Here is a 24,616-nt window from a genome sequence, read left to right as displayed (position 1 = left end):
ACGGCGGCTATCTTTGTTGCCCGCCACAGGAACAATCGCGACGAGCCGTGCATGGGTCTTATCTGACACGCGAAGGAGAATAGAAGTCGAGGCGACTGGGTCCCAAATGGAAAATCGTGTCAATGCCTGGTGTTCGACGTCGCCACGCTGATTTCGAATACGCTTAGATACTCTGCAAGTATTAGACTTTTTTACTAATTCTTGGAAAATGATCTTCTCTATTAAGATAATAGTTCTTTAATGTTAGCAATATTTATCCAGCTATAGGATTATTTGATTGATTTAAGGAACGTGTTAATTATCAGAGGCATCGATGCGTTTAATTTAGAATTTCTTGCATATTACAAGACGACTAAAAGTGTTATGAAGATACTGGTTCATCAAAGCGAAGAACGCGTTGTTAGTTGAACGTCTTTTCCATGTTTATGCAAGTATTGGTATTTATTAGAATTTATGAGAATTCTTTTCATTGAAATGCTTAACAGTTAACCCTTAACGCTTCGAGTGTGTCTCTCAAGCACCACCGATGTGCGGCGCTCAAAAAATTCCACACATTACTCAATTATATTTAACACTTTACCGACCGATAACCGATTAATCGGTTTCTTGTCGCCGGCGCTTACCGACCGATAGGCGATTAATCGGTTTTTTATCGTCGACAATCTTTCTCATTATTTGAGCAGTAATTTGTTATTTAGTACTAAGGTACCTTGCTCAGTTGCGTTGCTTCGTAAGCTTCCACAGTTTTATACCAATTTGAAAAACTTACCTACCGTCCGTGATGAATGAAAAGAATGGTATTGGAGAGTCTAAACCGAAACAGAGCCGGCGCCAGGGAGAATCTGCGCCTGAGTTGCCGGTCGGACGTGAGTATGCTGTTGAACCGTTAATGGTCGGTAAAGTGTTAAAATATAAATATTTTAATCAAAATTATATTACTTCTGAAATGAATAAAGATCGTTTTGAATGACTTTAATATTATTATTTACACGTCATTGTAGCATTTCAAATGTGGCACTTAAAAACTTGCAAGTCCAAGTATGCTGGGAATAAATTGGAGTTACCGATTGATATTCACAATTAAAAGTTAAGGGTTAATCGCTATATAAACAGCCTATCTCCGTACAAAGAGTCGTCCGAACTACTTCTTTTATAATTTAAACGATAATCTTCCCTCTGACAACTTCCACTTTTTTAACGAGATCGTTAAGGTCTCCTCTCAGAGGTTGGACAGAGATCGCTTAACTGCATCTACCAAAAGTAATAACTTTTGAATTACTTTTGGAGACTGTGTCAAGACGAACGAAAGATCACTCGAGAAGGAGCTGGAGCTGGAGCTTGAGACTAGACTAGACTAGACTAGATTAGACTAGAGGAAGGGGGCCAAAGAGGCGAAAGCAGCGAGGTCAAGATCCTCTTGGAATTGTATCAAGATGGAATCGAGGTTTCCTCGTGATAAAGCCTGTATGGAAGCAGGGTCAAGTCTTTCATATCGCTGGCTTTATGCTCAGCGGAACGAGATCAAGAATAGATAAAGACTCGTGAAAAAATTGAGGATCGGGTCAAGATGGAGTAACGACTCGAACGGTGATAAGAATCGCAATGAGGAAAACGGTGAATCGAGACCAGGTCGAGCGTCTCTTTTAACACAGGATCGATTGGTCCCCGGTGTACTCTCCGTCGGAGAAAGTTCCATGAACCGTTGAATCTAATTAATTTACCTCGCTTTGAGTATGGCGAAACTTGAGACGAGAAGATGGCAATTTCTTTTTGCGTCGACATTTTTCTTTTCCTCGATATTGTTCGGTATTATTAAGTGGTTTACGTATCAAATTAATTTCTTCGCCAGATATTCCCTCTTAGTGGCTGTTTCTTTAAACCGAGATCCAATACAAGCAACGTTTTCTCTTCGTCATATAGATCGAAAGATAATGGAAGCAATATGCTGTTCGGTATTTTATTTTCCATTTGTTTCAATTAGAAAATCAACTATCGTTGTATCGTATCCCGTTGTATTCGTTTATTCGATCGAGGCTTATGTCTGTTACAAACGTTTTGTGTATGTTACACGCTTGATACATTCTCTTTCTATCTTCGTTTATTGCCCACAGCTAAATTTCAATTCGCTATCTATCCAAGTAGATCTATATCTCAATTCGCTATATAGAACTACCTCAAAAGTGAATTGTAATTATTTAAATCGGCGGGCGATATAACTATCTACAATAATCAAATATTTACGAAAATATCGATATTTTGATCTTAAATACGCCCATACCTGTACACCAAATTAAAGAAGGAGGCTAAAAGGAGCAATGATTCGTAGATCTGCTGCAAGAAACACAGAAAGGCGATAAACAAAGATAACAACCCTTGTTTTGATCGTTGAAGAATGAAAAATCGTAGAATCGTCAATCCTTCGACGACATCCATGAGAACTACCCCGATGTTTCATATTGAAAAGGACAAGTCCCGTGCTCGGTCACTTTCCAGTGATTTCTCCAGTAGCTAGCGGTATTTTTTCCAGTTCTGTTTTTCGTCGAATAATGGAAAAGTGCGGGGCTTGGCGCGGAACTTGTAATCAGCGGGGGTGGAACGGCAGCGAACGAGCCGTGCCATTGTGGCGGCATTGTTTTCCCACTGACTCATTGTTTTCTAGCTTTGTTAATCGACCCCCGGCTACCCCCGCGGCCGCGGGCGAATAGCACAGGACCGAAAAACAATACGGCTCGCAATTACTTCTCCATAGACGAGACACCGCCACCCCCGACGTGTTGAAACGCGGATCGTGATTGCACGAAACGGCACAACAACGCAGAGTGGAGAGGGATCCGAGTTGAAATTATCGCGACTGGCGGTGATTCGTGGATGGATACAACTGTCGAGTATATGATTGAGAATGGAATGAGCGCTAAAGTTTCAGAAAAAAGCAAAGAACGGATATTTGAAAGTATTTCGCTCTTCTTTTTTGTGGGATCTCTGAGGCTAGTTTTACTTTGAGATAGAAAATCGTAACGATATGAAGATTGAAAATTCTTTGAAAATTAATTTGACAACTGGTAACTAGATTTTAGATGTGGATCGATTTGATCTGCGAAAGAAACAATTGGAATTTTGCGAGCGAGTTGTAAAATATTTGTGAAAATACGTTTTCCATCGTTGGAAGAATTTCTTCAATTTCGTTTCAATTTTATTCGTGGTAACGCATCTTCTTTAGAACATTAAGAATCTTTTCTTCGACTGAAACTAGGAATAGCTCGAGACACAGGGAATTCGAGAACCGTATAGGAATTAAAAATACCCGAACCAAGAAATCAAACCTGCAGCTTCACCCAGATTCCATTTCCCTCGAATACAGGGAAGAAAAGGAAAGAGGAAGAAAGGAGAAGAAAAGAAACGAAAAGGAAGGGAAAAGCACGGATTCTAAGATTAAAACAAACTGTGCCTCTGTGAGGGAGTTTTTTGTTCAACCGAAAAAGGAAAGAAAATGAGCAGAGATGGAAACGGGTCGAGCATAAAGAAGCTCTTCCTGTCTTTCTTATCCGCTTTGTCTTCTCTTGCTCTTCCGAACGTCAGTCGCGAGAAGTCGACGTTCTATCGACGCGGACGTAGATTTCCGGCTGGAAATGTCGCGGAATTATGCAAGGTGTTTTGTCTGTCGCGGTACTACGCGGTGTCTCGCCTCGGTTTCCTTTTTCACTCGAGCAAAAGCAGTTATTCTTTCCTCGAGACACGAGGATTTGGCTGCTTGCAGGAAATTTATGGAGCGTAATAGGAATGAGGAAACCGCTAGATAATAATAAGTGTCTCTCGCCTTTTGTGTTCTTCCTTTTTGTCTCAACTGTATTTCCGTGGAAAGAAAGGTTTAAGTATGATAGAAAGAGAGGAAATGGAGCGACAAGAAGAATATCGTTATTTTCACGCAGGATTGCAATTTTCTTTTAACCCTTAAAATCTAAAAACCAACGAGGATGTACTTATCGTATTTTCGTCTCGTCAGATAGTTATAAATAACTTTTCATTCGCGATGATTCTAAATAGCGTAGGAATGTCATTAATTCGAGATGATAATATGATAAGAAAATGTGCATCCAGTACGCGCGTTAAGAGCAAGTATCTGATTATTAGATTATCTTTGTAGGTTTTCTTCTATGACAGACTTTACGACTCAAGGAATTTGTATTATCGAAGATTCAACAACTTTCAACGATTTAATTTTCTGTTATTTCTGTTACTAAACCGTATTCGTTAAAGTCCAAGGTTTCCCGTGAGTAAATATACGTCTCTTTGGAAATAGAATGTAAGCGGATTATTTGCGAGAAAATAAGTTTTATAAGTTACAATCGGTCTCTTCTGCGTACCATTATTTTCACAATTTCTTACTTTTCATCGTTACGTTTGCTATTTCCTTCCGCTATATCAATTTGTCGACAAAAGAATAAATAATATTTGCAAAATTATAAACGCAAGAAATATATTTTAAAAAATAACGCGTAATATACAAAACGCAAAAAAACAGCACCTTTTGATCACTAAAAAACTTCTTCGAATAAATAATAAATACTCGACGTTCTTATAATTCGTAAATCACTCAAATCCTGCAAGTTCACCTAAATCGTCGAATAATTTGTATAATTCCGATCTCCTCTTGACGTTTCCAGAACTTCGTGGTCCGCCAGTCAAGTCAGAGCGACACGATGGCCCTGTCCGTGCGGCTGCCACCAGGAAAGGGACCGTACATCGAGCACTACCTGATCCAAGCCAACAAGGGGAAGCTGAGCTTGGAGACCAGCGAGAACAGGTTCGACAACATCCCCTCGCTGATCGCCCACTATTCTCAGTGTTGGTGAGTGGCCTCTCTTCGTGTTCGCCTTCTATTCCACCGGATACCATCTACTACTCTACTACCTGCGCTATCACAACTTCCTTTCCTTGCCATTTATTTACCACGAGCTTCTTCTCGTCTCCTATGAAAATTCTACTTGATCGAATCTTCCCATCTCTGCAAACACTTTTCCTCCTTCGAGGTTGCGAGGCAGCATGTTTTTATAGTTGTTTCATTGTCATTGAAAAATGATGTTGAAATTTTATACGATTATAGATAAGAACCGATTATAGAGAGATAAGAGAGTATAGATAAATGATAGGAATATTATATATACGCTGTTGGTCAAAAGTATCACGGCACTCCATGCAATTAGCTCGTACTTTACTCGTTGAAAGATTCTAACAAATTTTAATTTATTTAGTCTTTTACTTTGTAAGGTATATAGGATGTAAGTGAAGTAACAAATTGAGTATAGATAAATGATATGAATATTATATATACGCTGTTGGTCAAAAGTATCACGACACTCGGTTGAATTAGCTCGTATTTACTTTACTCGTTGAAGGATTCTAGTAAATTTTAATTTATTTAGTCTTCTACGTTGTAAGGTATATAGGATGTAACAAATTAAGTATAGATAAATGATAGGAATATTCTATATACGTTGTTGGTCAACAGTATCACGACACTCGATGGAATTAGCTCGTACTTTACTCGTTGCAACTTTTAGTTTATTCAGTCTTTTACGTTGTAAAGAATATAGGATGTAAGTGAAGTAACAAATTAAGTATAGACAAATGATAGGAATATTCTATATACGTTGTTGGTCAACAGTATCACGACACTCGATGGAATTAGCTCGTACTTTACTCGTTGATGGATTCCAACAAATTTTAATTTATTCATTCTTATACTTTGTAAGGTATATAGGATGTAAGTGAAGTAACAAATTAAGTATAGACAAATGATAGGAATATTATATATACTCTGTTGGTCAAAAGTATAACGGCATTCGGTTAAATTAGCTCGTACATTATTCGTTGCAACTTTTAGTTTATTCAGTCTTTTACGTTGTAAGGTATATAGGATGTAAGTGAAGTAACAAATTAAGTATAGACAAATGATAGGAATATTATATATACGCTGTTGGTCAAAAGTATCACGACACTCGATGGAATTAGCTCGTACTTTACTCGTTGATGGATTCCAACAAATTTTAATTTATTCATTCTTATACTTTGTAAGGTGTATAGGATGTAAGTGAAGTAACAAATCGATGATAAAGTAACTAGAAAAGGCCGAAGAACACTGTGTGACAAAGTACGTGAAACTACAAAGAGAATATGCGTGAGAAGATATTATAAAAGGCAAATTACCGAACGTTAGATACGATAGTTGCTGCTAAACGGAGTAAAAGTGAAATTTCCAACGTGCATGTTCCAGCAGATAATGGAAAGCAAGGAAGTTCAATGTAACGTTTTCTTCGCCTACTTTATTTCCTGTCGTTCATCTAATTATCATGCGACCGATAGTTTAACTTTTCTCAGAAACTTCGTTCTCTTCTCGGTGAAACTATACAGCGCCGTACATAAATGAATGAAAACTCAGATTAGAATTGTACGTTCGTCTCAGCGATACATTGATCGCGCTACCTTTACATTGAACTCATGGAAAAGCAACAACATAGATGAAAAAAGGTTTGCTTGTATTATTCGTAATTCACCAGGTTCTTCTAACATATAAATAATATTAAGACATATATATATATATGTCAAGTTATCATTGGGGTTAGGGGCGTTTAACGAATCTTCATTTGAATTAGCCATTGTTATTATACAATATAGATGATAGTCAATGGTACAAATATGATTATTACAGAATTTGACAATTAACCGTAGCGATTAGATACTCGAGGCGATGTTAATGACAATAATCTTAGGTTCAATAACGAATACACGCTCAACGGGATAGCAAATGCGTTTTCTTCCAAAGTCTAAGTCGAGCTGAACTTACTTGTTCACAGTTCAAGTGTAACTCAACTTGTCCACAGTACAAGTAGAACTCAACTTACTTGTTCAGTACAACTGTACTCCAACTACTATACAACTACTCCATACCTCTGTTAAGTAAAAACGTCCCTCCCGTGACTATGACTACGTCCAGCGACCCGCTATGTCACTTCGAGCCCGAACCCATCGTCATAAAGCCAGATTGAAACATTAGAGCTATTTCTTATTTTTAATACTTAAGTGTAGCTATAGTAAAAGTCTGGGTATTGGTGTTTTTTCCAACATTCCAGCCGGGAAATCCCGATGTTCTTTCATCTCCGACATATATATTCTTCGCATCACGAAATTTCAAACGAAATAATAGTATCCCAGAGGTTTTAGTATCTTCCCGATGATCTTGTATTTTTCGGATTTGCTTCGGTTCTCCCTAATAAATAAGTTTATTTCTGGTCGTTTCATCGTCTCTTCGATCAGATCTCCTGATGATTCTGCACAGGATGTGTGCACGTAAAGACCATCCACAAACGATCGCGACCAAAATGGGATCACAAGACCGAGTCCACGTTCCACCGAAACAGAATCCAAAAGAAAGATCGTATCGATGATTAGCCAGCAAATGTAGTCGGTGGCGATCGGTAGCGTTGCATAATTTATCGAATTCCTCGAGTATGCGAGTGCAGGCAGACTCGATACGCGAGGTGAAAGTCGCAGCCGGATCGTGTTCAGAGATAATTTAGGCGGCTAATGGGAGCTCTGGAAAGCCAGGTTCGCACTGTTAGCGTCGTAAGCCCCGGTTTTCGTGATAATCAACGCGCCGTTTTTCCTTTTAACGATCCCGATTAATGATTCATGAGCGTTCCAGCCGTTTACCTCCTATCGTTCCGCCGATCCGATCCGATAACACGGTAATCGTACCGAGCTGCCCATTTTTGCTTGCTTCTACATTTTTTCCCTGTTTCTTGTTTCGTTTCAAGTCTGGTGCGATGATTAGAGGGTGGCAGCGACGTTTTGTAAACGAACCGCGCGTATAATAACCGTCATTAGATCGTTGATTGTTCAATTTGCGTTTACTAGGTCGGACAGACTGGTTAATTGCTAGATTACGGTCGCTTATGGTAGCCATTCGAATCTTGAAAGCGAGCACAGTCGTTGTGAAATTATATGTACACCTGCACGTGTGATGGACTCAGTGCATTTAATGGTTCAATCGGTAGATACGTGTTTGATCCTGTGATATACCGTTTCGAGATTTCTGGATTTGCAAATTCAGATTGGTCAATTTTCAAACGCAGCAATTGTCAAAGTTAACTTTCTCCGACTGTTTCGACCACTCGCAGAGAGACACGATCGCGAGGAAGCACGTCAACGGAAGCCGTAAATTCCCGTTACGATTAGACGATCGACGACACGAAATGATCGATCCCCTATTTCGGTTAGGATAATAGAGGTGGTTAAATTAAATATGACACTGATATAACAAGTTACACGTTACAGCTTATTCCAACAACTTTGTAAAGGAGATAGTTACGCTAGTGCGTATGTATAACTTAAGTAGGTTACTGATCTAAGGGTGGAAACCCGGTCAAGAGACGTTGACTGTTCTAAAGATGGAAAACCAGTGAAGTTCAGTGACGATGCTGTGGCAGAGGAAAGCTAGTGATGGGTGTGTCTAGCGCACGGGACCATCGGATTTGTTGATGACAATTTTGACTAGGAAAGTGAGGGCAATAGGCATTGCTTCTGATTGGATAATAAGAAAGTTAGCGGATTAGGAAGGGTCTTAGCCATCCCCGAGAAAAAGTTGCCAGCGGAAAATACCTTAACTATGAAAATGCCAAGATTTATGGTGGGTCCTTAAGACTGTTGAAGACTATACAATAAGGGTGTGCAGACATCTGGCTGCCACCTTGCGCGCGGCGTGAGGCCTGATTTGTGTAAAGTCACCGGACGTAACAGGTTCGATCAGGTTTGATCCTGCGATATACCGTTTTCAGATTTCTAGATTTGCAAATTCAGATTGGTCAATTTTCAAACGTAGCACTTGTCAAAGTTAACTTTCTTCGACAATTGTCCATTCCAAGAGTGTAAGAACCTACGTGAATGACCCGTGAATGTTTTTATTGCATATAATCTTTATTTGAAAATACAATATATCTGTATTAATTTTTTTAACGGTACATACGAACACACACACACACACATATATATATATTTTTAAATGTACCGGTATACCTATTTATTTGATATTTCAAAATATATATTTCAATTAAAATCATTCAGTCAAAACCAACTTCAATCTACTAAATTATGTAATAAAAAAGAATGAAAGGGATTGGCAATTATTAGGGTTAATTGATGCGCACTTCCAAGTACCTCCCGTTATATCAAAACCTTTTCCTCGACTCCACCGTGTTGTGCGATTAACGAATCGTTTATATTAGCTTCGGACGAGCCTCTCGACCGCTAATTCGCTCTGATTTATCTGTTTCCCTTGGTCGGAGCAGTGACGAATTGCCGGTCCAATTGACACTGCCAAGGGCGATGCGCGAGGCCAAGAATAGGCAGCAGCTCTCCTCCCTGGCGCTTCTGGGTCAGGAATTCTGGAGATACCCGATGGCGAATCCGAAACCACCGGAGAGCAGCAGCAGCAACACGTCTAGCTTAAGCAGTTTCCGGGGTGGTAAGTCGGAGTAGAAAGTTTCATTGGCTTCTTTTACTTCGTTTTTATGTCTGAACTTAACTGGATCTTTTAATTTGCTTATGGGAAGAAATTATAATTGTACGTAGTTTTTCGTTCTGCTAAGAGAAATAAGAATTAATAGCTTCTTTTTTATCGAGTGCGTTTTTCTTACACCGGAATGAGTATTTGGTATTGTTTATTTCAGGTAACAATAATTTGAATAACAACAATAACAATATTCATACGCCGACGACGGAGAGTATCGTGTTGAATTTGGCGCCGATCTCGTCGCATGATACCCGTGAGTGACTGAATATACAATCGAATTACCAAATTAGAAGTTTGCTTTAGTAACAACCTTTCGTTTACATCAGCATACTAATATACGAAAACAATGACAATATTAACACACAACAATAAAGACAAATTTCACAACTTTACCAAATCGAACGCCAAACCAAGAAACCTACCCACCTACAATTCTCATCCAGCCATAACTTTCCTTCTGCCTCTTACTCAATGAACCTTCGGGGACCAGAATCTCCAGAGAACAAAAATAAAAACTATCCACGCACCAAAAATAATCCCGCATCGCCTTATTTTCGTATGCAGGAAGCTCGTCGCCTACAGGCGCCTTGACGACAACCACATTCGCGTCGTCGTTGCCTCGACAGCCTCGTCCAACGCCACCAAACACCTTGAATTTGACAACTTTCAACGAGCCTTTGGACTTGAAGAAAGAGAAGATCTCACCAGGCGACAAACTGTCTCAGAAATTAATCTCCCCTAATCTGGTGCAGAGCGTTCGTTGCCCTTCACCTGTGGTTCACAACGTGGAGAGTAACGTGCTGAGTCCTGTCCAGGACACCAAAGTCAGCTTCGAGTCGAAAACCATGGCAGAGACTTCGAAATCGACGATGGTCGAACTGTCCAGGACCAGATTCTCCTCTGTCAGCACTTCCATGATGAATTTCCATCAAAACGTGTCGACATTCAATAATCTGTCCTGCACCACGTCCCCTGTACTACCTGAGATAAGAAATATCATAGCGGAGAATCATTCTCTGGGACAGAACGTGAAAACGCCACCTCCGCCGCCTCCGAGATGGGCGAAGCCCGCGATTGGCCCGAATCAGAATAATTTCAGCGTTACTACCACCGTGACGTTCAATGTCAATCACTCGAATGATATCGGTAGCTCTCAGGTAATTATTTGAGAATAGTTTGGAAGAATAGAGATTGGAAGTTTGGTATTAGGGTTGACGATGATGATGGATCCGATGAGATCGCGGCTTAGAAGACGAAACGATTTAATATCTGTGATTAAATTAGGAAATTGTTATTCGTCAATTGTGTTATAGAATGTTTGGCGATTTATCTTAACACTTAGCCAACCGCGTGCGCAGAACGAGCTATACGCTTCTCATCGCACTGGACAAGCCAATCTATACGCTGTCCACTGTGCATTTTTCCAAGCAACGAGGACTAATATTCACTACTTGAAAAACAAAGAAGTCTAAGAATTATTTAACTGGTCAATTATATTTTGCGGTAATGATTTTGTTTATATATTATTCACATATTATTTATGCAAAATATCAAATTAAAAGTATAAAAAAATATAGGTAAAATACAAAACATTAAAGATGACTAAAGATAAATAACGTGAAATTAAACATTCATAATGCATTTTAATATTTTTGTACAGTGTGGTATCGTTCGGTTATAACTTTATTTAGTCATAACTGACAGTGTAACTTTTTAATTAATTTTAACACCACTAGATTGGTGTATTTTGTTACATACTGTACTTCATAAAAGCAGAAAAAGTGTCGCAATTAATTGGGAACAATTCCAGGTAAACAATAACTGATAATAATAACAACAAAGAAAAAAAAGAAAACGCGTTGTTAAAGTCAAACAGAGAGATCTGCCGGTTCGGTCACGCAACGATGTGCTTCACAGAGGGGAGATCTCCCCGTTCGGTTGGCTAAGTGTTAAATATGTGTTTTGTTTTCCTTACCTACGGTGCAATCAATTTCTCTATTAACTCTGCATTCTTTATTCACTGTTAATTCACAAAATTCTAGAAATATTGCTCCTCTATCAATTCTCTACACTCTGTTCAAAATCTACTGACTTCCAATCGAACAGTAATAAAATTAAATCACTGACTCTGTGTCTTTCTCTTTCAGAACACCCCATCGGACCCCAACACTTCTCTATTGAGCCCACAGAGCGCCACATCGAACAAGTCTCTGACCTCAAACTTCTCCGTGAAGTCACCCTTGTCTCCGACGACGCCGATACTCTCCCCAATGTCAAAACTAGTCCCAAACACAGGCGCCAAGACGCCCAACGTTCTTTCACCAACTACGCCATCCAGTACGAGCAAATCGAAACGAAGACGAGACCGAGAAGCTCGAAAGAACTCGCAACACTACCAAGAATCTGACATTTTGGAGTCGTACTATCGAAGTTCGCCTGGAGATAAGATTTCGGACTACGAGGATATTTGGAATACTACCGATCAGTCGAACCATTCCACGTGGTCTCCCAACGACAAACTGGCCAGGAATGATGGACCAGCGAACACTCAGGACCGACTGAGGAACTCGAACGATCGACTGATGGTCCCAGACAGAGTTGCAAATCCAAATTCCGAGAGAAATTTCAACGAACGACTACCAACGAGCGAGCAGTTGATAGTGAGGAACGACAGGATGATCGTGAGAAACGACAAGTCGATTGGAAATGAGAAATTGAGTTACAAGGAGATGACCAGTCCCGAGTTTAGCAGCTTTAAGCCTGCTCAGGAGGTGAAGCCTGTGGAGCAGAGCAATGGATCGCCGGAAGAAACAGGAATGGGCAGGAGACCTGATCTGTTATCTCGAGTCTGTGAGTATTTAATGCAGAATCGGGTTTATTTGTCAGGATTTATATATCGTAGTATTATATAATATTTGTACATTATAGTAATTGGTAGGTGAAACAAATTTCTATTTGAATTCCTCGAATTTAAGAATGTAAAAGTGCATAAAAATCTGTAGTTTCGAAATTGGATATATCAATAAATAAGAAGCAAATTGTTCAGCGACCTTCGCATATCCACTGCCACTAATTCAAAATTATCGTTTACCAAGCAGGTAGCGCGAATTCCTTGAACAGTCCCAGCACAGTGACACCTCCCAGGAACAAACTAGGCTTAATGCTGGCCAAATCAGAAAGCAACAGCCCCCTGACACCAGAGTCGAAGCAGGGTAGTCCGTTTTACGCGGAGCCAGCGGACGCTATCGCGCAGAACGCGGCGATAATACCAAGAAGACGACCTAGGAACAACCCAGCAACGAATAAATATCGACACAGCGAACCAGGGTGGCTACAAACCCCAGTAGGTGGAAATTCTAATCAGCTGCATCCGATCGACTGGGAGGAATCGGAAGAAACGGAAGATAAGACGCCTCTGATCTCGTCTTCCGTGGATAATCTGGCCAAGAGACTCGGCACCAAAGAGACGAAGAAGATTCCACGTGCCAAGCCAGTACAACCACCAAAGATCAGGACCAAGGTGTTCAACGACACTTCCTGGGCCGTGGACTCCAGCTGGGAATTTATTGGTGTGATACGATTTCTTATTCGTTATATATTTCGTTATTTCTGATTTTGTGAAAAGCGATGATCTCTCTAGTTGGAGACCTATCGTTAAATTATCGCTTCGTTGATCTTTTAAATAATTTTGAGGTGAACGAGGAAAAAGATCGTATCGAAAGACACGAGCGAAGAATCTAACGCCTTGTTGATGTCGCAGTGCACACATACACGATTTCTTTTCGAATCAGCGAACCCGACATCGTGTCGTTACATCAAATACATCGATAATACATCATAATATAGCAACCAACAAGCAACTTGAAACGAAAGATACGATCGAATCTCTTGTCCAATCTTTACATAACATCAGCAAATCATGTCGCGATGAATCTTACGATTCGCTTAATCTAATCTCTATTTGAGAAAGTTTAGACAAGCTTCCGATAAATCAGCACGTTCTCTTCTGTTATATAATTGTATTCTGTTCGAATAGTCAACCAAATGCACGCATGTAGATGCGCAAGCTGTGCGCGAAATTCATTGAAAAATCGATTTTCTTTGTAAACGATGAGTATAGAGGATAGGTCGATAGGGGCAACGATAACGACATTTGATAATATTTGTTCAGGCAACGAAGGGGACGACTGCGATCCGGACTACGACTGTGATGCGGATTACGAGGGCGACAACGTGGCCAGAAAGTTTCCGGACGAGGAGTGTGACAGGGACGTTGTTGGGAACACTTTGACCGTTCAGAGTATCATCCTCCAACGGTAAGTTCCCAGCCGATATCATTCACAATTTGCCACTATTTCTTGTTATTTACAGTCATCGATGGTGTCGATAATGAATCAAACAAAGCTGCTTAAATTCGGACGGGGGAAACATATTTCTTATATCTAAGGGATTGCTGCTATAAGAAGATAAAAGTCCATTTTCCAACAATTTGCGTCGATGAATAAAAGCCAACTAAAAGTCTAGCCAATTCGAATCACTTTACGAGTGTTAAAGAAAAAATATTAATTACTAGATTGCGAATGTTTATTCGATTTTATATTTTTATGAACACAATGAAAGAAATGGAATTTAGATAGAAATTTGTTTCGTCTACTAAACATCATACCGAGTGGTCTACTTTAAATATTACACGTATCTTTGCATATTGTACGCACTCTGTAGATTTTTGGAATCTTAAATTTCCCAAAAACGCAGAAACACTCGCGGTCTATTAATTAACAGTTTTAGCAATAAACTTGCACGTATCTTTCCATCTTCAAATTTTAGTAAGAGTATTTTTAATAATTTTCAATGGGATCTGCTTAAAAGAGATTCATTTCTAACGAAGCCGAGCAATTTTTGGGAAAAGAACCGCAGAAAAATGACCGAATGTTACTATACTATAAAAATACCTGGAAACAATCAATGACGCGACTGTAAATTGTTTAAAATAATTATTAGTGATTTTTACGTGTGTCCAATAGGTACCCAGAGCTGTTGAAACCGCCAGACACGTCGGAGTCGCTTTACAGCGACAGGAACTCCTCGTACGACAACGTCGAGAAGAGGAACGAAAGAGAGGAGGCTGGAGACACCAGGAAGGACCAAACTTATGACTCTTCCGAGTGGGAGACGCCATTGGAGACGGACGAAAGCGACGTGGAGAGGATGAAGAGGAACAAGAGCTTCAAAGAACGACTGGACCCTCTTCTCTGTAAGTATACCGCTTATATTCTCTTTCTTGCTCTAGAAGACAATAGCAAACATTTAAAAAGAGATGGAAAAATAAAAGAACAAAAGATAGAGATTTTGGAAATGTACCACCGTGAAATTCCGAAGATTATTTTATTCCTTTTTATAGCATATATAACATATCTTTCAATTCTATTTGTTCGATACAAACTTGGTACTCTTCAATCGTTCATAGTACTATTGGTATGTATTAAAGAGTGTTCATTTCGCATAAACAAAGTATGCTAGCCGAACTGGAGCACGCATGTAGAACGTAGAACTGGAACATAAGTATAAAACATATTTATACGGCGGTTTATCGACAACTGTCAGTATCGGATGACTCATAGTCAAAGATCCATCGAAGTGCATTGCCAATGCATGGCGCAAGTGTATCGGAAATCGCATCCAGAAGGTCACGAGTCGTGGATGACACAGTCGTGACCGATCGATAGCTCAAGACCGAGAGGAAGGCAATAGTGGGATGTGTCATAGGAGAAGCGTACCATTGTGTTGACTATCGCGAATAAAAGGAGCTTCCGAATGGATTATGACGTTGCAACGACAACCGATTGTAAAGAGAAAAAGAACCGCTTTAACAAGAGATTGTCGGAGTAAACGCGGTCACGTTATACGCGCTCTGATTTCGTCGATCGTTCTATCCAACGCTAGATGGATAATGCGTCTGATGTTATATGCTGATGATTACGCTGGTTTCTCGTCTGGAGGTGGAGATAAGAGGATAAGAGGTTGATGATCGTTTCGAGATGATCTTTGTCTGCGACGCATGTCGTATGTCGAACAGGAAACGATGGTGTCGATGTTTATTGATAGGTTTTAAAAGGACTCGATATCTGGCTATGGACAAAATAGAAAATTCAAACGTTTGCAAAATGAGAGTAAAAAGGATAGGAGGGTAAACAGTTACAGTAAATTCGAAAGTTTGCGAATATACGAATTGGCAAGTTAGAAAATTAGATCAGAGAATCAAGAAATGAGAGAATTAGAAGAACAAGATAGAAGATTTGGAAATGGAGACATTTTTTATTTCAATAGAAACGTGGAAATATTGCGATATTAGAGGTTTAAAATAGGAAATTGAGGAATCGAAAAATTAGAAGGTTGCAGAAAAGGTTGAGTAAAAAGTTCGTCCCTTTAAAAACTTGGTGGCTCGAATATATTTGATAGTTGATAAAATGAATATAAATATATTTGGAGAAAAAAATGGGGAAGTTCGGAAATCACATAACTGACACGTTACAAAGGTCAGAATACTCGATAATCGAAAAAATATATAAATTAGTAAATTAGGATATTAGACGGAGGAATTTAAAAGCAAGAAACTAAGCAGATTAAATATGCATAAGCATGAATATTCATGAACACTCTTGCATAATTAATAGATTAAAACTGGAATTAATTGATCTATACAGACAAACTGTAAGCTTTCGTCATCCAACTCTGTATGAATAACAATAACGAACGAATAAAACGTAACTTTTTCATTGTTAGGATTTCGGTCTTGACGCGCAATTTTCCTGTGACTGCGAGCAAACTTCCAAAATTTTCCATTGATCGTCGAACAGTTCCTTCCCATGGAAACGTCACTTTCAGACTCCTTTCAAACGATAGTTTACGATGCACAATAGAAGTGCGATAAAGAGGCTCAAACTCAGGCAGAACCTGTAACTCGCAAAGTGTACGTTGCACCCTTAATTTACTAATTATTAATTATTAATTATTAATTCCAGTCGGTGCTTTTACGTACTGCCTCTTTATTATTTTATTCTATCAATGGGCAAGCAACGTAAATGGAAAATCTCAATAATTACAGAAAGCAAAGAAAGAACACTACCGATGCATATCCTCCTCAAGTTGAAAAATATGTAATTCTCTTACGTTTCTTCTTGGATTTTATGTTGTACATTTGTAATTATTGTCTTGATACAAGGACGACCTGGAGGTATTAAAAATTATTGAGCTTCCTTTTACAAAGAAAACGAAATAAAATAAAAATTCACGAAGAGAAAGATACCGAAGATCGACGAATTTTCTTTTCGTCGAAAGCAGAGTCGAAGATTATTGTTCTCTTGTTCAGTGAAAATTTCTTTTGTTGTAATTTTACGATTTTATCGACGATGCTTGCAATTTATAATTAAATTGCGAATATTGTAATTGATAGAAAGATCGTAAATATTTTACAATAATATACTTGCAACGCTATAATTATAGGACAATAATATTTATTTAATATTAATGATAAGATATTTATTTTATTAGCAAAAATGATTCATGATTTTTGACTAAATTCCAATCCTCTCGGACACTGTTGGAAATGCAAAATTTATTCCTCAGTAAATTAGAAGTAAAAAGATGTAGAAATAAAATTCGTGAAAGAAAGAGTATGAAACAAGCTTCGTCCTTTATTTACTGGTCACAGTTTCGTGACAAGAGAAATCGCTAGCGGCACACGCAACAAACGCATCAGTTAAAATAGAAACGTTTTATCTTCGGTGTCAACGTAACACACATGGCGGAAATCATTTTATTATCCCGCGATACATGCGTTCATCGCAATACGATTATCATCGCCTTGGGCACGCTTGTCTTTGTAAAAATTCGTTGCCGTTGTCACGTCGGAGACACAAGAAATCACGAAACCGATAGATCGCCGGTGATCTCCTCGCGTCGCAGTTCGAACGTTTCACGAATAAAGCGAAGAAATTGAACTTCGTGTATGATAATGGAATTTTTATTGTATAAATCCAACAGAGTGACGGTTCAAAGTGTTACAACAGAATAAGATTTCGAGCGCTAATTTAGGAGGATTTTTGGAGTGATTATCGTCGGATGTATATCAGAGGCGACTATTCCGTTTCTATCTGATTATTATTTCGATAACTGTGGCATGCAGGGTGTTTCGTTTACCTGATTACTGTTTCTGAGCGTGTCGCCTTCTTGAGCATGTGACACCGTACTACGTTTCAATCTCGTCCATGTTACCCCATTTCTTCGCGAAATTATCTCGCCTAGATGTGGATCATCGAAACTGTGAAGTCACTGTGTCAAGCGCTTGCTAAAGGAACGTAGAAATCCAGTGCGTAATTAACTATAATTAGATTAAAACGAGTCTCCATAAAGAACGACAGAAGAAACTATCGTCGCAAAGTAAGAATCGTTTTTTCTATAACAAAAAAAAAAGAGATTATTTTACTATCCCATAATAAAGACCGCCTAAACAAAATTATCTCCATGGAGCACCAAAGTGCGCTAATATTTAATTAGCAATATCAAAATAAGAAAAACAGTAGATAAAACACGAGCGTCCTTCGTGCTTTACTACACAGAACAGAGAGAACGAAGCAAGTATTTTACATAAAATCAACAAGTAGCTTCTGCTATCGATGCTGAGATATAAAAAAGACTATTGGAAAAAGAAGAGAAAAAGACAGAAATAAAAACGCAACACGACAAGACGTGGTGGATCTATTATAAAATCATAATAAAGATAAATGGAGTTGGCAGATGCAGTAGCAATTTGTAATACGGTACAGTTGAATCGTGACAGATACCTCGATTCTGCTGATCGTTAGTCGTGCACGTGAACAGCCGGTGAATACAGAAACTCACGTTGAAAACGATGCATTGAAAACGTAATCTGTCGTATGGAAAACGCGTTCGTTTCACTCGGCGCGGCTAGCATCGGTCGTTAATTATCTTCGTCTACTCCCCGAGTACTCTTTTGTCCCTGTTTTCTTTTATAAGGGAGTATCGACGTTCTCGTTGTCTGGTCCCTCCGAGAATTAATTCGTACGGGGCCATGGAAATGTTCACGTTCGATTTATTTTACGGTGCATTTGAAATTTTCGAGCAACGATTTGAACCAACAACCATAAAGCCGATAAAGTATATAAAGTATAAAAAAAGGAAAAACGATAAGAATAGAGATTTCGAATAAGAGAAAATTTCTAACGTATATTTTTCGAATCCTCAAATTTCCTACGCCTCGACATTGTTTTAATTTATATTTTTCAAATGCGTATTCTCTAATTGTCGTAATAGTTTTGAATTGAAAAATTTTGAATGAAAATTGTATTCTACGGTCCTCGGTACCCTGAATTTTACTTAAATCTAAGACCACCTAAATTATAAAAAAATTAATGAAACATAGTAATTAAAACGAGTATAATAATTGATCGTAATAGAAATTAAATCCTGTCCTGCTATTGCCACGAATCCAACACCTAATTTGTTGCTTTATCGCTTTATCGCTTTATTGCTTTAACAGTAGCCGGAAAAACCCCAAACCTGCAATAAATCCGTCAGGTATACGGAACAAGCTACGCGAAGAATTTGAAAAAAATATCGTTTGTACGAAATGTAAAATGCTGTTCAACGACGTTCGACCTTCAGAATTTCGAAATAAATTTAATCTCGCGAAGTTTCGCCGAAGTGTCGATATTACAATATATAGTTTCATCTTCGGGGGTTTATGACAAACAACGGTATCTGCCTACAAGGCGAACGATAATGGCTGGATTTGCCAACAAATTGGAATAGATTACGAGGTGTCAGTGGTTGGAACAGCAAACTCGCATGTTGCGCATCGTTGCTCGTAATCGTCCCTTAAGTTTAAATGCCGCGTTATCCGAGGGGTTGTTTCATAGCCGGCTATAAAATAAAATCGCTGGGAATAATTTGAACGATCGTTTGCAGAATATTTAATAGACTATAAAATAGATATATTTTATATGCAAAGATACGCAAAAGTGTTGAATATCGAAGACACAGTAACCGATATAACGTTTAATAGAAGAAACGAATCTCCGTGTCTGGGTCCTACTTTTTCAATCGTTTTCATAAAAATATAAAATCGCAAAAATATGCGCAGATACGGTCGTTGATGTATAATTTCTCGTAGAATTGTTCGAGAAATTTGTTGCGTTCTACAAGCTTTCCTTTTTCTTTAACTGTTTACCTCTGCAACGGGACAATATTTGTCTACGAAGAAAAGATTTGGTTGTTACCGAAGTAACGACGGCGATAAGGATAAAACGACGTCGTCCTCGTAACAATATGGAAACATTGATCACGATGTAACAGTGGCCGATCCATTTCCAGCACTCAACGTAATACGACGCAGTAACAAACAAGTCGCTAGAACTTCCTTGTTTTCGTGAGTAGGTAACAGGCTGCCAATCCTCTGACGGTATCTGAACAATCAGGTTTTGAACTGTAACTCGTTGTCCGACAGAACACAATTATCAGCGATGGTTCTTGACAAATTATTTCCGATATTTTATATTCTATTTTCTTTCTTTTTCGAATGGACAGGTAACAAGGGTTGTTTCTCCACTGGTTTTAAAGACTGCAAAAAATATTTCTACGAAGAATTATATTTTATTATTTTTTATATTATATTTTATTATTTATTATATTTTAATGACTATTTATGCAAAAACACATTTCCCATAATTGCATAAACAACCCAAGTCTAATTGCAATCACAAGAAAGAACGCAACAAAGGCTTCGCCTAATGGATATTAAAATCATTAAAACTTCCCAGTAGTTAAACCTACGCTCAAAGGACAACGAAAATTTTACAATTCTTTACACAACCGTCTATGAATGTATGGGTCTGTAAACCTTTTCAATTTCTTCGAGTATTAGTTTACGTTTAAAGGGTAGGAAAGGATCGGATCTGTCGATAATGACAGCAATCGCCAAAAATCTATGTCTTCCGTTTGCAAGCTGATTACTTGCCCCTCTACCAATACAAAGCAGCCCAGAGGTTACCTTTTCGCGATAGCGCCGTCCATACTTCAGTGTTCGCCGATTCAGCGTTGGTGAAGCCTCGTGGAGGATCGAATTGGACCCAGCCCAGAGCTCGATGACTTCGATCTCTGAGAATCATCGTGAGCTTTGTTGACGATTCGAGCTGAGTTTCGATCGGTGCGTACAGCGTTCGTCAATGTTTCTTCGCGTTATTTCACAGTTTGTTCGTTCAAAATTTTCCGAGGAATAGTGACGATCGATGGAAAAAGTTCCGAAAAGTTTCACAGAATAGTCTTCAAAATCTTTGATCGTGTTCGAGCTTCGTTGCACGTAGGAAGATTACACGAACGATTTTCGATTTTTGAAGAGAATTTCTGTCTCGTGAAGAGGATTCTCGTGACCATCGTTTTTCCATTCTCCTGCGAAAGAATCGAACGAAATTTCTGTCGATCGTTCTCCAACGATAAACAACAACGAAGAGCCCTCGTGGAAGAAGCTTTTCCAAAGGAGGGTGCATATATCTGGCCTTAAGATTCCAGGGTCGACGAGATAACCGGCCGACGAATCTCGAAGACGTCTAAACGTGCTGCCCCGAGTCGTCGTCATCGATAATTTTCAATGAAGTTCCGAAGTTGATAAGCCAATTGCCTCGAACAGAAGTCCTTCGATCGGAGAACATTTCCGCAAATTAATCGATCTTCGCCTCAGATAGCGGCGAGTACAATTGGCGGAAAGAAGAAATACGAATGGGAAGTAGACTCGTTGCAGGGATCTATCGATCGAGCGTGTAACACTGTAGAAAGATCGTGAATAGTCGAACTATCTGAATCTTGCGAAGAAGAAAACTGTGGAAAATCGAGCTTGTCAGCGTATTTGATTTGATTGGAGTTTACTAGTCAAGATTGCTGGGCTGAGGATATAAAAGAACGATATTATAGCGAACCATGGAACGGTGCAAACTAAAACTTTGGAAAATTTGGCAAGTTAAGAAGAAGATGGCCAAACATACCGCGGCAAAGGTGCATACGGAAAAGGACGAGAAAGTCGTAAAGAAGAGGAGTATCTTTGTGAAAATTTCCAAATGGTTCCGGTGCATTTTCAAGAAATTGCAAAATGGTATCGCAATGTGTAAAAGTAAGCGGCGATTTCAAATTTCAAGTTTTTAAATTTAGCAACGTCCGAATATTCCAAATGTTGAATTTTCGAAATTTCAACAAACACACGCGTTCTCTTCTGAACATTTAAATATTTGAACAGCGTATTGAAAGAGCTGTATATCGGAAAACACAAAGAAAATTTTGTTTGCGTAGCTTAAGGAGCTTTTTTCCAACAAATTATCGCATGGATGTTAACCGATAGTGAGAGAAGATCAATTTACTATCTTTATAAGCATGTGTATAGTGTACGGATAAAGTCTGTTTGTAATGTTTTTAACATACTTCACTTAGTTCAAAATCCCACGTATCATTAGTAGCGCCCCATTGATAAGACAACGCTTTGCGATACCGTGCCTATTTGCTAAGATATCGAATTAAAAAAAATTAAATAACAGTATTGGTCAAATAACAGTATGGAACTAGGAGTACGAGTATTTGCATTCCTCTATCGACGTTCATCCTTCATTCATTATCTATTATTTAAACCACTATTTCAACGTTTATTCCTCTTTATCGATGCTTTAATCAATGTTTATATCGACGGTCTTTCGTTTCTTGCTATCAGTATGAATAAACTAGAAGCCACGCGCAATAAAATAATCATCCCCGTTTTAAAATCAATAAAAGATATCGAATAATTTGGAGAAATCATTCACGCTGAATCCATTTATTTTAATCGATGCCTACCCCCGTATTTGATAAAAAATTTAATTAATCTAATAACAAGCTTAAATTTGATAATCCAACGATAAACATCCCGTTCGAATAAAAACCTGCAATTAATAGAACCAAGAACCTAATCGAATTTTTCTTTCTTCCACAGCTCCTCCGAGGTTGCAAGCCCTCAGGAATCGTGACAACGGAGGCACAGGCTCCACCATAAGATCGTACGCCTTGCAGCTAGCCGCTGACAAAACTACCACCTTCTCTCAGAATATCGATAATTTCATCCAATGCACGAAAGAAGGGAAAGAAGCCAGTCCGCACGTGGTTATGAGAAACATGAGACAGTTCATGTCTGGAATGAAAAACTATTTGGTGAAACACGGCGAAAAGGAGTTCGAGAAAGAAGTGGAGAAGGAAAGATTGAAGCTGAAGGCGAATGAATTTTTGAATCTGGACGCGATTTTGGAGGGCGTGATGATGAACCTGGTGGTTAGACCGCTCAGGGAACATGTTTACAGACTGTTTGTGGATCATTACGCGACCACCGGTTCGTTGCAAACCCTCGCCGAGAGCATTCAACACGCCCAAGGGAAACACATTCAGGATCTCGGCGTTCGAGTTAGTAACCGTTTGTCGAAATGATCATTGTCTGCCGAATGGGAGTTGTTCTAATATACAGTTTATTCTTGTAGTCTCTCCTGTGAGGGTAGTTTACCAGTAGGGGTAGTTTGGAAAGGCTATTATTACCTTCTATGATCGTAGTTGTTGTAGTTTAGTGGAGATTAAATATTTTAGTTTCTTTTTTATTTCCCTCGATTAGGGGAGCTTTTTCCTCCCTCTCTGGAGGGTTGAAAAAGAGAATAAAGTGAAAATCGAGATTAGTAACTTTATTTATTTCGATTTATTTCCTGATTCAAAGAGAGCAGACGAAATACGCTTTGATTATAGTGCTGTTTGGCAGATTTTTAAAATAGCGAATCTTTGTCTAACTGTAATTATCTATACGTGATATAGATTTTCTAGCATATCTAGTTTCTTCTATTAGAGATTAGAGTAATCAGAATCTAGAAATACGTAGCTAGAAGGCCTCAAATTCTTAAAGTAGATTACAGTTTATATCATCGAAGCGATTAAGCTTAAAATAAAAATCGATAAATATTAATAATAGTTTTGTTTACAGCCAAAGATCATACCCCCATCGGAGCCCAATTTGGAACGAATCCTCAAGTGCATCGATCGTCTTCAGAAGGCGGATTCACCTTTGGATAAGCTGGAAAACCTTCTCGCAGCTTTTTCCGCAATTTTCAACTCTGTAAGTCGCGTTACGAGCCCCTTCTCGTTTTTAAATAAATATGATTCTTCTTGTTTAATCCGAAATTTAAATGTTTATCGTAATATTGATAAATGTGTATCGTATTCCGAGCAAATTTTAAAGGCTTATTGCGATTGGCTTTTCAGGTAAAACACGCAAATTCTGGTAGACACCTGGCGCTGGGTGCCGACGACCTCCTTCCTCTTCTAGTTTGGGTGTTGGTTCGTGGCAGAGTTGTGGACGCTGAAGTGGAGGCTGAGTACATGTGGGGCTTGCTTCATCCCTCTCTTCTCACTGGCGAAGGGGGATATTATCTGACGACCTTGTCCAGCGCAGTTCACGTTTTGAAGACGTTCAAGTCCAGCCAGGGAACGATGTCCACTTTAAATGTAAGTGACTTGGCTGATGCTGGCCTCTGAAGCATTATATTTATCAAATTTCTATGGTTTTTTAGTGTAATGTTAGTATAGAACTTTAAGAAGTGTTAATCTTCTTTAAATTTCAATGAAGATATATCAATATACTGTGTTATTATTTATAATTTTAATATTAATATTCTGTTATACTATTAGTATATATTAAATTAATACATTAATAAAAATATTTGTATATGTTGAACAATTGCTATTTGAATGTTTCAGGGCTGTGGAACACCAGACTGTTCATCCGTACTACGAATCTTAGTGCCAGATGAACTGCATGGATCCCTGAACACCAGAACGTTGCCTGTGCGACCGAATATGAACACGAGAGAGATCTGTCGCATTCTTGCACATAAGATTAGATGCACCAACCCCCAGGACTATGGACTGTTCAAACTGGTTCAAGGGGAAGGTAAACGCTGGTTTTACCAAATTTGTACAATTTCT

The 24,616-nt window shown here is 38.8% G+C and overlaps 1 protein-coding gene across 13 annotated transcripts in view; it reads left to right on the top strand.

Moving 5' to 3' along the window:
* Positions 1-24,616, top strand: part of spri (Src homology 2 domain-containing protein sprint) — a 211,924-nt gene that overhangs the window by 185,075 nt on the left and 2,233 nt on the right. For 10 of the 13 annotated variants that reach the window (XM_069120631.1, XM_069120630.1, XM_069120629.1 and 7 more), the window contains 12 exons: positions 4,662-4,846; positions 9,342-9,517; positions 9,723-9,818; positions 10,130-10,722; positions 11,713-12,415; positions 12,661-13,134; positions 13,737-13,881; positions 14,590-14,819; positions 22,593-23,053; positions 23,616-23,747; positions 23,894-24,136; positions 24,389-24,581. In XM_069120631.1, the coding sequence (XP_068976732.1) occupies positions 4,662-4,846; positions 9,342-9,517; positions 9,723-9,818; positions 10,130-10,722; positions 11,713-12,415; positions 12,661-13,134; positions 13,737-13,881; positions 14,590-14,819; positions 22,593-23,053; positions 23,616-23,747; positions 23,894-24,136; positions 24,389-24,581 (3,631 nt within the window). The remainder of the gene's footprint in view (positions 1-4,661; positions 4,847-9,341; positions 9,518-9,722; positions 9,819-10,129; positions 10,723-11,712; positions 12,416-12,660; positions 13,135-13,736; positions 13,882-14,589; positions 14,820-22,592; positions 23,054-23,615; positions 23,748-23,893; positions 24,137-24,388; positions 24,582-24,616) is intronic. The other 3 variants (XM_069120628.1, XM_069120635.1, XM_069120636.1) reach the window with 2 other exon arrangements.

Source organism: Bombus flavifrons, chromosome 9 (genome assembly GCF_040668555.2).
Source record: "Bombus flavifrons isolate JBK064 chromosome 9, iyBomFlav1_principal, whole genome shotgun sequence".
Classification (NCBI taxonomy): domain Eukaryota; kingdom Metazoa; phylum Arthropoda; class Insecta; order Hymenoptera; family Apidae; genus Bombus; species Bombus flavifrons.
Note: the sequence above shows the minus strand (reverse complement) of the source record. Positions and strands in the feature narration are given on the sequence as shown.